The 15476-nt window shown below is 39.4% G+C and overlaps 1 protein-coding gene across 1 annotated transcript in view; it reads left to right on the top strand.

Annotated features, from left to right (window-relative positions):
* LOC147709485 (cysteine-rich secretory protein 3-like) overlaps positions 1-15476 on the top strand; it is a 101603-nt gene that overhangs the window by 45674 nt on the left and 40453 nt on the right. The window contains exon 5 of the mRNA XM_086928040.1: positions 9164-9309. Coding sequence (XP_086784166.1) covers positions 9164-9309 — 146 coding nt within the window. The remainder of the gene's footprint in view (positions 1-9163; positions 9310-15476) is intronic.

Below are 15476 nucleotides of genomic sequence, written 5' to 3'. Positions count from 1 at the left end.
TTGCCTGTGAATAAAGCGAGCTGTCTATCCTGTAATCCCTCTGGCCTCTGAGTTCTTCATGTTTGGAGTGCTGTTCCGTCATATATATATATATATATATATATATATATATATATATATATATATATATATATATATATATATTACCTACTGGCGGTCGCCAGTAGGTATATATAGTTAGGATTTTTTCTCTATGGGATTTTTGAAAATTCTATGTCTAATAACTTTGGCGTTTGTGGACGGAATCGGCTGAAATTTTCAGGAAAATGGCACATTTTGTTTCTGAGCAGCTCCTGGAAATTTGGGGGGGTTAGTCAAGGGGGGGCCGAGAAAAAAGGGGGGTCCCAAAACGCGTTTTTCCCATGTTAATTTCCATAGGGCGGTTGGCCTCACTTTTAGCCCGAACGGCTGAATGGATTTCAACGAAACTTGGCAAAATTGTAGGGACTGTTAGCCCGATGTGCCTTTGCTAGGTCTCAATATATGTGCTTCAGTGGATTTTGAGAAATTAACGTTTAAAACAAGATATATATCTGTAACAGCGCTCCGGGCTGCGCTCCGGTCCGCTTACTTTTCGCGAAACGGAACTTTGCGATGCGAAGCTGATTGGCTCTCCGGTGTCTGTCAACATTCTAAACAGTCCGGAGCGGCCGCCATCTTAACTCTCGGTAGGATCGAGAGAGAAGAGGTCAAAACAAAGGGGGAAATTACCATAAGGGGGCATAGTAGATCCTCGTTGACCCCCTAGGTTTTATGTGGAGGTTTTAAAAGGGCCCAGGAAGGTCAAAACATTTTTTTTTTTTTTTTGGCGTGGTGAGCGCCAAGTTTGCGAACCGGGAAGTGTTCTGGGCAGCGGACTATAAGGATAAAAGAATGATAGACTTTTCTAATACTGTATGTTAATTGTTTGTTGTTTTTTTTTTTTTTTTTGTTTTCTTTATTTTTAAAGTATTTTTTTTATTTTGATTGTGTTTCATAATTCATTAAATTTTCTAACATTTCAGTGTCAGAAATTTCAAAATTGAATATAGGGTGTAAATTGTCCTCATTTTGAAGCAGGTTATCCACTGCTTCAACACATTGTAGTAGTTCCTGGTCTCTACTTTGATCCATAAAATCATCAATTTTTTCTTGGCTGTTCTCCTCCAGTACAATTGCCTTCCATTTTGCCTGAAATTTTGATTACAAAATATATATTAGTAGAGATAGGGCACTGTTGGGAATAATTTTAGATAGGCAGTTTTTATCAGTGAATTTATCTTTTGGCAGTGTATAGTATCAGAGTGGAAATAGGACTATAAAAAAGTGTATGTGATTTAACCAAGACAAGCCTAACTCCATTCATAACTATAACAGAGAAGTCTATCTAAATCTATAACTACTATAGAGGGATAGTATATATCTATCAGAAAAAGTCTACCATATTAAGTTATAGTGCACAATATACTTCAGTTTTAAAAATAACAACTTACCTTCACAAAGAAGTTGAATTGTTTGATAGCTATTCAAATGTGATGTACAAGTACAACAAGAAGTAGCAGTCAAAATGGCTGTGTTTTCTTCTCCTCCTTTATATATATACAGGTATATAACCAATCAAATGTTAGATAATAAAAGTAGAAAATGAAAGTAACATTTTCATTGGTTGTCAATTCCAACACTTCAGATGTGTTTTGTGAAGTAATTTACCTCACGGTACTTAGAGAGGTCTACAGGCTTAATGGCTAAATGGAATTTCAATCAAATTTGTGAAAATGAAAGGGATTGTTATGTAGTATGAGCTAATCTATATTTGGTGAGAGTGTCTCTAGTCGTTTTTCTGTAAATTACTTTCCCACCTTTTTTTTGGACCGCTTCCCAGGAAGCGGCTCGGTTCGCGAACTTTAAGCGTCACGGGGGTCCACCATTTTGTGTTTCGGTCGCATTAAGATACAAGATGGAGGACAAAGTTGGGGTTGTTGGGGGATTATCCTGCAGGTCACGCAACTCTGCAGGGCTGTAGTTGAGTGGATGCCACCTGGTCATATGGCGATGCATGGTATAGTTTCCCATGCTATACTTTTTTTCAGTGCCTCTTGATAGCCTTTTTTTACAGATAAGGCAGGTGGCATATTTTGCATTGACTTTCTTCTCCCCTCGAGGGATTGAAAAAAACTGCCAGATAAAACTAGTTTTCCGACGGGAAACACGGGGCAACTCCTGTAAGAACTCTTGTTCTTCTCTCTCCTCTTCTTCAAGTTCATCCTCTTCCTCCTCCTCTGTGTTGGCAATGAACCGAGATGATGGTCCTCTCTTCTCATGAGGAGGTGAAGGTGGTGGTGGGGGTGCACCAGCTGAAGCAAGTACAGAAGCCATTGCTCAATTATATGTAAATGGTCTTTCTCTCACCAAGATGAAAGTCAGAGTGAGGAAAGAAGGAGGGGTTTTCATCATTTGGGAAAAGCAAAAGTTATAAACCAATGAAAAGTGTTAATTTTAGATCACATGACCTAGTATTACATCATTAGGAAACCAAAAGTGAAATGAACCAATGAAAAGTTTTATTAACAAGTCACATGACCTGTTCCGCTCACGTTACGCGGTGCGCGCCGCGTCCCGGATCGTTTCCGGTTCGCGGTCCGGAGCACTTCTGGGAGCGCTAACGCGGCGCGTCATAAGACGCATTACGCGACAAAGTGATACGTCGCGCTTCCGCAAAACGTCACAGTTGCCCAAACGAAACGTTTACCGGTTCGCGGACTAGGTCGCGGCATCAAGATGAGCTAACGGAAAGCTTCCCAGTTCGCGAATCGAAAGCGAAGCAAAAAAATATTTTTAAAAAAATTATTAATAAACATCTAAAATATATTTTGGGATTTAAAGAAGAATATATTTTACAGCTTCAGATGTTAGCTTTTAAAAAACCAATCAAATTCACTGAAAAAACCATAGGTTATAGACCATATATAGTTAGGAATTAGCATTTACAAAACCTTGAAAATGCACTGAAAAAACCATAGGTTATAGACCATATATAGTTAGGAATTAGCATTTACAAAACCTTAATTTACTCGCACAAAACCATTGAAATTCGCATATATAGTTAGTTGCGCTAACTATATATCGCGCACCCGCAATCCACTGCTGATGATGTCACATATTACATCATTCATGACATGGTCACACTGCCTCAACGCGTCTTTTCAAACATTGCAGGATTTACAGTAGACCACTTCTACTTTTGTCTCTGACAAATATTGTGTGTTCAGAAACATAGACATTAGGATGGAAAATGTCTCCTTCATCTCAATTTCCATTATAACTCCAGTTAAGTGTACTTTATCATTGCATTGCATAGCATGATTTCCGGCCTTTGAAATGAACCTGTGCTCAACAAACGAAACCCTAACCATCTTGCCTATACACTGAGATACACAAATAAGAAACACAGAGGCAGGCAAACAAATATATAAAAAGTTAGAGGACTGGCGATTAGGAAACTTCATCATACCAACAACTAAACTTGGAAAGGAAGACAATTAATGGCTTGAAAAAACAATATGGGCTACGAATAAAAAAAACTGTTGTGGTAACATGACAATGAAATAGAATACATACCTAGAAAGAAATAACATAAAGAAGTATTGTCATCATCACGTCGATGACTTCTAAAAGCTCTATTTTAGAAGAAGAAGAAAACAATATTAATGCAGACATTTAACACAATACTCCTTCTACTAAAAATACATATACTTCCAGGACTGCTTACCCAATTACTTGATTAATTAGGGAACAAATTGTAATTTTTTAAATGTATAATATATGTTTATGTATATTTGCACGCCGGAAGCAGTCATCCACCACGACTGATAAAGAGTATCCCCTTGGGGAATTCTTGCGTATAAAGAGGAACAGCACTAAACAGAGTGACTTTGAAAGGGCAGTAGGAGAAAGTCAGCTAAGGTTCCAAAAAAGAAGCTATGACGTAAGTCTGCTGGACAGAACTCTGGATAAAGTCAGCAACATTTCTAGAAAATAACTGTTAAAACCCAAGGCAAAGGAAGTGATACAAGATGAAAAAAAATAATTCTAGTCACACCGTTTTCTAATAATGCCAATTGTCTCAGGAGGATTCTTAGAAAGAATTGGCATATTTTAAAAACAGACAGCGTGATAGGTCAGGATATACCTGCACAACCACTGATTACCTTTAAAAAGGCCAGATCTTTGAAAGATACTCTGCTGCATAGCCACTTGGAATCTGTCTTGAAAACAGGGGGAACACTCAAAGAAATTAGGGGATTTTACCCCTGCGGTAAATGTAAGGCGTGTGTGGGCAGCTGGAGATTACTCACATATGAAGTGCCAGGACGTAAAACATTGAGGTTGATAAACAAGTTTCCAACATGCAATTCCTCCCATGTAGTATACTGTCTAGTATGCCCATGGGGGCAGAAGTACATTGGGAGCACCATCCATCCATTGAAAATTCAAATTTTAGAGCATATGAGAGAGATTGCCAAGAATGATGCCAGTTATCCTGTGGCCAGGCATTTCGCAGAACAACATAGGGATCTATTGTGATTCTTTGAATTGGATCAGGTGCCCCCAAGTGTCTGTGGAGAGGACAGAATAAAAAAACTGAGGAGGCTAGAGTCACGATTCATCATCGATCTGGAAACAAAAAACCCCAAAAGGATGAACAGTGGGGAAGAATTGGCAATACATATCGGAAAATAAGGTAGAGTAATGTAAACTCCAGTTACTGATGTAAGAACAGATAAGAAATCTGAAAAATGTTGGTTTTATGTAAAAAGAGTAAAAAACAACCATGTTACGAAAACAGTTTTGGTAGATTGTTCTCCAAGAGATAATTATGCCGATCCACGGCGGTATGATATCCTCCTATGGAGGGCTAGTGCTATAAAGAGGGGTGGCAGGTATACAGCATAATTTGCAAGTCACAAGAAATTAAGGGTACTGACGGAAGGGCAAACAACGAGAGTTGTAGGCACCACAGCCGATACACGGCCGTAAAAAACAAATCAATAAAGGCAGAACAAAGATGGGGCATGAATCTGCTAAAATGCAGTGAAAATATGTACCTTTGGCAATTGTAAAATAATTGTGTAAATATATGAAGTAACATGTTATTATCAGTGATGTGTAGATCGTAAATATTCCAATATAGTGGGGACATATAAGTCAATTTTTACTTTTCATGCCTGAGCAAATCACGTGATTGGAAAGTATGGTTGTTGAAAAAACGTATAAAAAATGCCAGTTTCATGGCGCACGAGAAAAACATGTGATAAAAGGCAGATGCGGAAATGCATTATGTTTTGCTGCAATAAAAACGGATGAGCGAAAATGACAGCCGTGAGTGCCTATCTTCGAAAGTGAATGACGGAGAGAGAGTGATAGTTGTTGACACGGCTGCACCGACGCGACAAAGGCACCTGCCCAAGAGTGCACTCACTCGGTGAAGGCAAGCGGAATATATATATATATATGTATATATATATTTTGTTCACACCCATATACATTTATATATAAATATATTATATATATATGTGTATACGTGTATGTATATACATATATATATATATACATGTATGTGTGTGTGTGATACACAAACGTCTCATCGTTGTTAATGCCCACAAAACTGTTTACCTTTATTATGATCCCTAAAACTGTGTTAACTATGCAGCAGTATTCAGTTCATATATGCGGTTCAAAATCGTTTGACTGTCCAATAAAATGAGTAAAAGAAAGTGATAATAAAAGTAAACATCTACAAAATATTCATCAGTAGCTCGTTATTGAGCAAACAGTGACTCTAAATGTATATTCCCTACTCCATCGGAGCCAAGGACACTTAAACCTGACTGAGTCATTAAACGCGATTAACCAACATGAGAAAACATCCCATTGAAACTCCAATCCACCAGGGTATCAGGTGGCATCCCCATGGCACATAAGGATCAACTCTTGCATGATGGGCCCGGCCACTAGTATAATATTCAGCATTTTTAGCACAGTGTGGGCATAGTTGGCATTATTGTACTCATACTTGGCCTATTGTGAACATCCTTGATCTTATATGGTCTATGGCTGGTATAATGCCTGCCCTGGCATATTGGTTATCCTTATTGGGCTATGGGCGCACTTGCCACATTGGAAATGCTTGTTATCTTTAGCTTCCTGAGTACTCCCTGTAACATTCATATGTCAAATCTATCTAGAGATTTTAGGAATGGGTACCCTGTCTTGAATACTGGCTCTACGATTGGTTGAGCGAGAGATACCTTCCTTTGAAACCAAGCTTCATCCCTTCGTTTTACATCTGATGTTTTCATTAATGCACTGTTTGAAAGAAAATTAAATCAGGGAAATCAAGCAATCGGAAAGAATACATTATTTGATATTGACACCGTCCCTTAGGAAATTTCCCTGGTTTTATGTACCCGACCCTTCATGCTTGCAGTGAAGTGCACACAGGATGCTGGGGACAGCGAATGAAAATAGGTGGAACTTTTACATTTTTATGTCGAATGAGAGATCCCAAAAAAGCAGAGAAACATAAAACTGGCATGGCAAAGAAGTCCTAGAATGTTTGATATCATAAAGAATAGTTGTTTTATTAGGCAACTTAGGACCCATAAAATCAGAAAAGTCCACTGGTCCATAATTTCTTTACTGGATGAGGAGGCAACAGAAAGAGACAGCGCCACATTTGAGGATGAAATACAACCATGAGGTATGAGGATATTTCTGTATTATTGAGCCAGATGGTGCAATGGGAGCTTTAAAATAAGATGCAATAAAGTATTGTTCAAGAAGTTAACTTTTGAAAACTACTATGCTCTTTATTCCACCAATTTCTGCTTCTGTATCTAATTCAATAGTTTCAACAAACAGAGATGGTAGCAGAAGCAACCTTTGCACAGCTGATTCTCATGGGTTTTCAAGTGTAACAATTCCCCCAAGAACCACACCCACCAAAGATGTTAATGGGTGATGAAGCACTGGAGCATACCTAAGATGAGAAAATGTGTAATTCAATAGACACCATTAATTGCAGGCATGTCAGATGTCCCAGTGGAGCATGGGTCAAAAATGTCCTTCTGTGCTCACAAGCCAGTGTTTAGCACCAACCAATGCTTTAAGCCATGTTTGATGCTAAGAACAGGCAGAATCTATAAATAGACTTTGCAGCAGTAAAGCAGGGCCATGAAAAAGGGATTGGTGTCAGTACAACGCGTTGTATTACAACGCGTTCCGTTACAACGCAGATTTTACAACGCGGGATCCATTACAACGGATGTCATTACAATGCATGGCATTACATCGCAAATGCTATTACAACGCATGGCATTACATCGTAAGTATAGGTAAGTATACCTTCTTAAAAAAATGTTATTTAGTTTATTGTAATTAATTTATTTAAAATAATTTAATTAAAAGACATTTTAAAATTGTCATTAAATTAATTTAATTAAATAATATCTATTTAATAAATAATATCTATTTAATAAATGAAATTTTATTAAAAATAGTAATTAATTTAATTTAATAAAAAAAAGTAATTAGTTTAAAGTACATATTTTTTATAATGAAATTAAATTAAATTAATAAAAATTATTTATTTAATTTAATTAATTTAATTTAAAAATGTAATTAGTGTAAAATAAATAATTTAATTTATTAAATATATTTTAATCAATTTTAAAATGGTAAATATAATTTAATTATCCCTAAACACAAACCCTGCCCTAAAACCTAAAAACACCCCTGTACCCCAAAACCCAAACCCTGCCCTAAAACCTAAAAACACCCCTGTACCCCAAAACCCAAACCCTGCCCTAAAACCTAAAAACACCCCTGTACCCCAAAACCCAAACCCTACCCTAAAACTTAAAAACACCCCTGTACCCCAAAACCCAAACACTGCCCTAAAACCTAAAAACACCCCTGTACCCCAAAACCCAAACCCAGCCCTAAAACCTAAAAACACCCCTGTACCCCAAAACCCAAACCCTGCCCTAAAACCTAAAAACACCCCTGTACCCCAAAACCCAAACCCTGCCCTAAAACCTAAAAACACCCCTGTACCCCAAAACCCAAACCCTGCCCTAAAACCTAAAAACACCCCTGTACCCCAAAACCCAAACCCTGCCCTAAAACCTAAAAACACCCCTGTACCCCAAAACCCAAACCCTACCCAAAAACCTAAAAACACCCCTGTACCCCAAAACACAAACACTGCCCTAAAACCTAAAAACACCCCTGTACCCCAAAACCCAAACCCAGCCCTAAAACCTAAAAACACCCCTGTACCCCAAAACCCAAACCCTACCCTAAAACCTAAAAACACCCCTGTACCCCAAAACCCAAACCCTGCCCTAAAACCTAAAAACACCCCTGTACCCCAAAACCCAAACACTGCCCTAAAACCTAAAAATACCCAAACACCCCAAAACATATACATCAGTACCCCAAAACATATACTCCTATACTCATACTTATTTAAAAAATTACTTAAATTAATATATTTAATTTATAATATTTAAAAACGAAATAAATATGTTTTTATAATTAATAATAATTAAATCAAATATAAAATATTAAATAAAATAAAAAAAAAAATTAAATACTTACCAATACTTACGATGTAATGGTATGCGTTGTAATAGCATCTGCTATGTAATGCCATGCGTTGTAATGGCATGCATTGTAATGGTATTTGCGATGTAATAGCTGCGTTGTAACAGCATTACGTTGTAATAGATGCGTTGTAAGAGTAACACACCATGAAAAAGTGAAGTGATGGTGACCACGGTCCCTGTAAACCCCCTTTTAAAGTGTAAGCTGTTAATAGAGACCCCATTGAGTGCCCTTCGAAAGTGATAGACATGGCATAATCCACTCAGAGCCTATCTAGGAATACAACCCAAGCTTTCAGGTGATTGCAAGAAGGTACAGGCTGTGACGTATGAATGCCATTCTTGCTGCTTCCTGTTTCAGCCCTATGTGGCCGCCGTCACCATTTCTATTTTTCTACCTATGTTGAGTAATGCATTGTTTACATTAAATAACATCATTTTTTTTAAGGGAAAATGTACATTGGTGGTGGTAGTAGAGGTAAAACCTGCGTGTTTTTATTAACACTCTCATGTTTCAGCTATAAAATGTGGGGAGAACCTATATAAGACAACAAAACCAATGCCTTGGGAAACGCTTATTCAAGGCTGGTTCAACGAGTACAAGAATTTCACATACGGCATTGGTGCAACAAAGCCAGGTGCGACGGTTGGACATTATACCCAGGTATGCAAACCTTATGCTCTTTATTTATTTTCTTATGAACTAACTTTGACTTGTTCTTTCCTCCAAAATAAATGTAAGCCAAATTGACTATGAATGCATGCTTAGTATTTCAATGTTTTAGCAGTTAGTAGTTGCACTATATTATGTATTTCTTCAAAAGCACACAGTAATACAGTATAAAAATACATATGACCAGTGCTTAATTTGTAAAAAAAAAATAAGTGCCAGGGGCCCTCATCAGGATGCCTCGGCAGCTTGCACCACTCACTGTCCCCGCCGGTGCCGCCAATGCCTGTAACAACAGACAAACAAATATATAAAGAGTTAGACTATGAACCATCACACTCCTACAGGTGTGCTAATTCAGATTTCCAGGCCTCCAAAGCTAAAATAAGGGGTTGGGCGGCATGTATTAGTCATTTTTAGGTCTCACCTAGGCAGTGCATGCGCAGTCTCGTCGAGAGATGCTGTATACAGTATAGAGGGGGAAGCTTTGCCCACTTCCGCCTATCTTTTTGATTGGCTGAAATCCTAAATGTTGCAATCTGATTGGTTTTCAGCAACTTAATCCCGCCTCCTGACGGCCATGTCGTTATTTTTCTCCTCCAATAGCTATTGGCCCCTTTACTTTAAAACCTCTTTTGTTCCCCTGCCTCCCACGTTCCCTCCCGCAGTGCGTGACTTCTCTGCCCACCACCACGCCCCCACTCTGGCTCGTATCTTCTTGAACAGCTGCACTTTTATTTACAATGTAATAGGTCTTGTGTAAAGACGAGTCGTATTGCATTTATAATGCTTGTTTTTTGCTGGGATTGGCTTGGGATTTGCCTAACCTATCCAGAACACATGCGCATACAACGTTTACTTTAATATTTGCAACACTGGCTAATTCAGGGCGGAAGGCAGAGACAGCACAAGTAGCGAAACAAAACAGGACATAGAGAAGTGCGGCAGGTTCCGCTCCCTCCTCCTCACCTGCAGATCACCCACCTGACTACTGCCAAGAGAGCACAGAAACTGGCTTACAGATTGTTTGCATCTCCATGCGACTTGTTCTTCACAAGTGTGGCCCTCAAGTAGTTTGCAAACAAATCTATCTCCAGGCAGAGAATGGACTGCAGAGTGCATGGGGGCAGCCGCAGCATCCCGCCATGTGTCACAGGCATTATTTGCGTTGAATTACAAAATTAATTTACTACCAGATGTCTTCCCTGCGGCTCGGCTGACTTTAACCACTTTGCTGTTATTGAGGACCTCCCTGCAGAGCTTGGGTGCTTCATGTCCCTTGGTAACACCGCCAAAATATAGGCAGCAATTTGTGAAAACAAACTAGTATCACCGATAGTTTCTTGCATTCACATTTTACCCATGCAGGTTGCCCATCTTCTTTCCCGATATCTAATCGCTGCTCCCGAAGCTCTTTGCTTCCAACGGGTGCAGCAGCTCAGGTCCATCTGGGAAACTCTTCCATACAGCCCTTTTAAAAGTCCTGGGGAAAATTCCACCCGTTCAGTCAGCCTTCTATGCTAACATGCTTCCATTTTTAATTTGAAATATGTGTCACTGCAGCGTCTGTCCGATGTAGAGCAGTAAAGCGTCTACTTCCATATGTCTGCAGAGGAATGTGCCTACCTGAGTTGTTACACGCTGTTAACTGCGGCATGTCTCGTAAGCGAGAGCGTCAAACCAACATAGTGAGATTTGTTTTCTTTGCAAAGATGCTTGTCCCCCCTGATATCCGGAGGCCTTAGCCCAGGCATCCTAAGTGAAAACCCACTCAAAGACATGGGCATTACCAGTGATGGGTCCAGCCTCACACAGTACCGGTTTAAAAACTTTTTCAGAATGCCTTCCCCGCTACCTAGCCTCAGGCAAATTCTAATTGGTTTATTATTCATGTTATTTCCCCTTCATTTTTTGAGATGGGATAAACTTGGGGGTGGGCAGTCAACAGCTAATCGATGTTTGTCTATTTTTAGATACTGTCTTATTTGTGCAATTTCACCTGGGGTTCGCCCCTGTCCTCAAAATTCTGGGAAAATTCAGTTAGGATATGAATAAACCAACCACCTATTTATTATTTCCGTAAGGAAACAACCCATAACTGCACTGGCTTGAAAAGGGGATTACACACACATCAGCAAGTAGAGGCCTTCCTTTGTCTAACAAAAGGTCACGTTTGCGCCCCTCCCCTGGAGTAAAGTGTCCCACTCGCTTTCTGCATTCCAAAAGGCAGGCATGGGAAATGGCAGGATTAGGTTCTAAGAGACCCATTAATCGCTTGCCTGCAACATCTCCCGTTGGCGCCCTCCATTGTGCTTTCATAGTGCAATCAGTAGAACCCAGAGTAATGCAACTTTGAAGGTGTAGGGAAAAATAGTGCTGAGCAGCACAATGCACCAACTGTGGTCATCTGGTCATGTCGGAACGGGACAAATTCATGCCGCCCATGACGGAGCGCGGGCCAGATACAGGGACCAAGTTAGTCCAGCTAGGAAATGAACCTTAAATCCTGGTAATGGAGTGTTGCGCTGCGCAGCAGCAATCAAGAGGAGCAATGCGAGGTCTGCGTTGAGGATGCCCCGTGGGAGCTGCACTGCAGGCTTCTATCATGGCTGCATCAACCTGCATGGGTACAGATGAGGTGCTCCGGAGAGCTTTGTCAGGTTTGCTTTACACTGCATCAATTCTAGTAGAGACCACAGCTGGGTTGGGAAAGCACCTTTAGCCCCACTTCCAAGGGTCCAGGACTGGAGGAGTTACACTTGGGGGGGTTAGTACTCGGAGCAGGTAGAGTCCAGGTGCGGGGGTCAGGATGGTGGGAGGCTTTTCTGTACCAGAGATTCTGATCATGAGGCCATCCAATCAGCTCTTGTAGTCATGCTGGTGGTCCTGGGTTCAAGATGCCGGTCCAGTTCTTCTAACTTAGACAGCAGGGCTGCAGAGGAGCAGGGCAGTTCGTATTGCAGCAGAGTAGCGCAGTTATACTTCTCCTGAGTCTTCCACAGGTCCAGAAGTGTAGTGAAGAACTGAGTCTGTGGGTCAACTACTTGTACCTGGTGCCCACTTTGAAGTGGGAGATGCTTCCAGAGTCCTCCCCTATAGAGGTATCTGCATTTCCTTTCCTCCCTGCCCTCGACCCAGCTTGTCGGGAGGCACATAAGACTAGCGTGAAACCCCTTGTGGATGTGCTGAGGCAGAGTCTTAGTGATGTGCAAGTATGGTATGGTACCACTCCTCTCCCTCATCCTGACAGAGATAGCCCACCCTGGCAACATCCTTTGTCTTAATATCTGGGAGTAATCCACCTTCTGGTTACCCCACGTTTTCGTCGGGCCAGAATGGGGGACAGAGCTTTTGCGATAGGGACCGCTAATCTCTGGAACAGCCACCCATTAGATCTCAGGCTGACTTCATCGGAATCGCTGTTCCGGATTAAATTGAAAACCTGGCTGTTTTCCTGTCTCTAGCTGCTGTCATCCCCCTTATAGCCTGTTGTCTACAGTGCCGGGACGCCCCCATTGGGGGTAGCCGTGCACTTTATAAGCTTCAAAATAAATAAATAAATAAAGACTAACTGCCAGCTACACATAGTCATGTGACCCAGTATGCAGGCTGCAGGCATCAAATGGTTGGGACATGAAAATGCCAACTTTTTAAAGTGGAATTTTTAGTTTTGCGACTTAAAATCCAACTTTACTATTAAAAAGAGTTGTAAATTACATTTCTTATAGATCAAATTCAACTCCCCTACCTGCTCCAAAAAGTTATCACTTATGAAATGTAATATCTTTGACCCACCTGTTTGTTTGCCCACAATGTCTTAGGTAAGGGCACATGCTGCATACACTTAGGGGCCTATTCCGATTCGGAGTCGGAAGGGCCATGTTCAAGAGCCCTTCCGACTGAATCGGTCAGTGCCGGCCGGATTCCATTTCAACCGAGCCAGTCCGATGGGCTTGGTTGGAAAGGAATCCAACTCGGATTTCCGGATGGCCTACGACGGGCTCGGAGAGTCTGTCTGTCATCCGGAAATCCTCCATTACTCCGCCGGTCGCCTCTTTACGACCGAGGGAGTACAATGGCAGTTTTTCACTGCCTTTTCGTGCCGGTCTTTCCGGCACGAAAAGGCAGTCGGAGACTGTCTTTGGGGGCACCCAGAAGGGCCCCTATGGGTGAAAGGCTGCCCATTGGCAGCCTGGGGGTGCCCATGTTGCCCCTCTGTGGATGCCTGCACCAGGTGGCAGGCACCTTGGGGTGTCGGCCACTGGGTGCAGGGATGAACTGCACTCCTGCTTTTTCATCCTGAATGCATGCCTGCATTGTGAAGTATACGAATGTGACTGCACCCTCTTCGGTTGCATTGTAATAACAGGGCCGTAACCTATGACAGCAGGTCGGTGGGTTACTGCTCTTGACCGATGTTGGGCGGACCTGAGTCCGTCTGACATCGGAATCGGCCCCTTAGAGTTAAACTCTTGGTCTGCTCTTGGTCTGCTCGCTCCAAGTTCTCTTGTAAGGACTGTAAGCTTCTTATAGATAAGGTGGGGAGTAGAAGGAAGAGCTACCTTCAGGACAATTCCTCGCTTGGTACTACTACTTAGACCTCTAATAATAATAAAAGGCACTGGGCCTTATTTGATGCTAGAACATAAGCTCAAAGTTGCTGACTTGATTGCGTCCCAAGCGCTACACATCTTGTTCATAACAAAAACCTGGGCCAACCAGTCTCTGGCCCAGATTTCGTCACCGCTACACCCCCAGGCTTTATGACATATGGGATGGACGAATCACTGACAGAATATAGACTTCAAAAATATCGACTTAAAAAATATCGGGGGCGAAATATCGATGTCAAGATTATCGAAGCCCTATCTACATTATAGTAGGTACAAAAATATCGGAAAAGAAATAATGTTGTCAAAAATAAATGTTTAAAAATTTTGTCAAATAAAGTAAATACTACATATATTTTTAAAAAACATTGTTAAAAATATGTTTAAAATTATAAGTAATACATATAATATCAAAAAAATTGAACACATACATATACAATATAATATATATACTTATTATTATTTACAAATGATTATTGTAATAACATATAAATTGTTAAAACATTATTTAAATTCTAAATACATACACATACAACAATAATATAACAAAAAATATAACAATATATATAACAAATAAAAAAAATTAAAAAAAAAAAAATTATACACTAAAACAGTAAATATTGGTTAGCGTAGGGGTAAAAATTACTATTCCCACTCCAGAGAGTGCAAAAGTAGGAAAAGTGTTGGATAGTGTAGGGGTAAAAATTACTATTCCAACTCCAGAGAGTGCAACTGTAGAGAAAGTGTTGGATAACATAGGGGTAAAAATCACTATTCCAACTCCTGAGAGCGCAAAAGTATGGAAAGTGTTGGATAGCGTAGCGATGAAAATTACCATTCCCACTCCAGAGAGTGCAGCAGTAGGGAAAGTGTTGGATAGCGTAGGGGTAAAAATTACTATTCCCACTACAGAGAGTGCAACAGTAGGGAAAGTGTTCGATAGTGTAGGGGTAAAAATAACTTACAAGTAATTAAAGAAGTTTTTAAAATAATTAATGATTTAATTATTAAATAACAAAATATTAATTAACAAAATCAATAAAGAATTAATAAAATATAATTACCAATTAATGATTTATTAACAATTAAAACAAAGATAAATACAAATAAATAATAAGCATTTTAAAATTAATTACCAAATAATAATAAAATAACAAATAATAATGTTCAAAACAAAAAAACTATAATTATTAAAAAATACTTAGCTATTAATAATTAATTACCAATACATTATTGATAAATGCCAATAAATAATAATTAATACAAAGTAATTACCCATTATTAATAATTAACAACAAATTACTTTTCCAAACAAAAATTTTAAATATTAAAAATGTATTGCCAATAAACACTTAATTAACAATAAATTAATTATCAAATCTCAGCAATAAAATAAATAATTACTTATTTAAGATTAAATTACTTACCACCCTATTCCCTTATAAACTCATAACACACTTCAATAATACATTAATACACTTAATATAAATACCAATTAATCAATTAATAAAAAGTAATTATCAATTAATAGAAATTAATTACCAATTAATA

Source organism: Lissotriton vulgaris, chromosome 6 (genome assembly GCF_964263255.1).
Source record: "Lissotriton vulgaris chromosome 6, aLisVul1.2, whole genome shotgun sequence".
NCBI lineage: Eukaryota > Metazoa > Chordata > Amphibia > Caudata > Salamandridae > Lissotriton > Lissotriton vulgaris.
The sequence above is the reverse complement of the archived record's forward strand: the minus strand, read 5'-3'. Positions and strand labels throughout refer to the sequence as shown.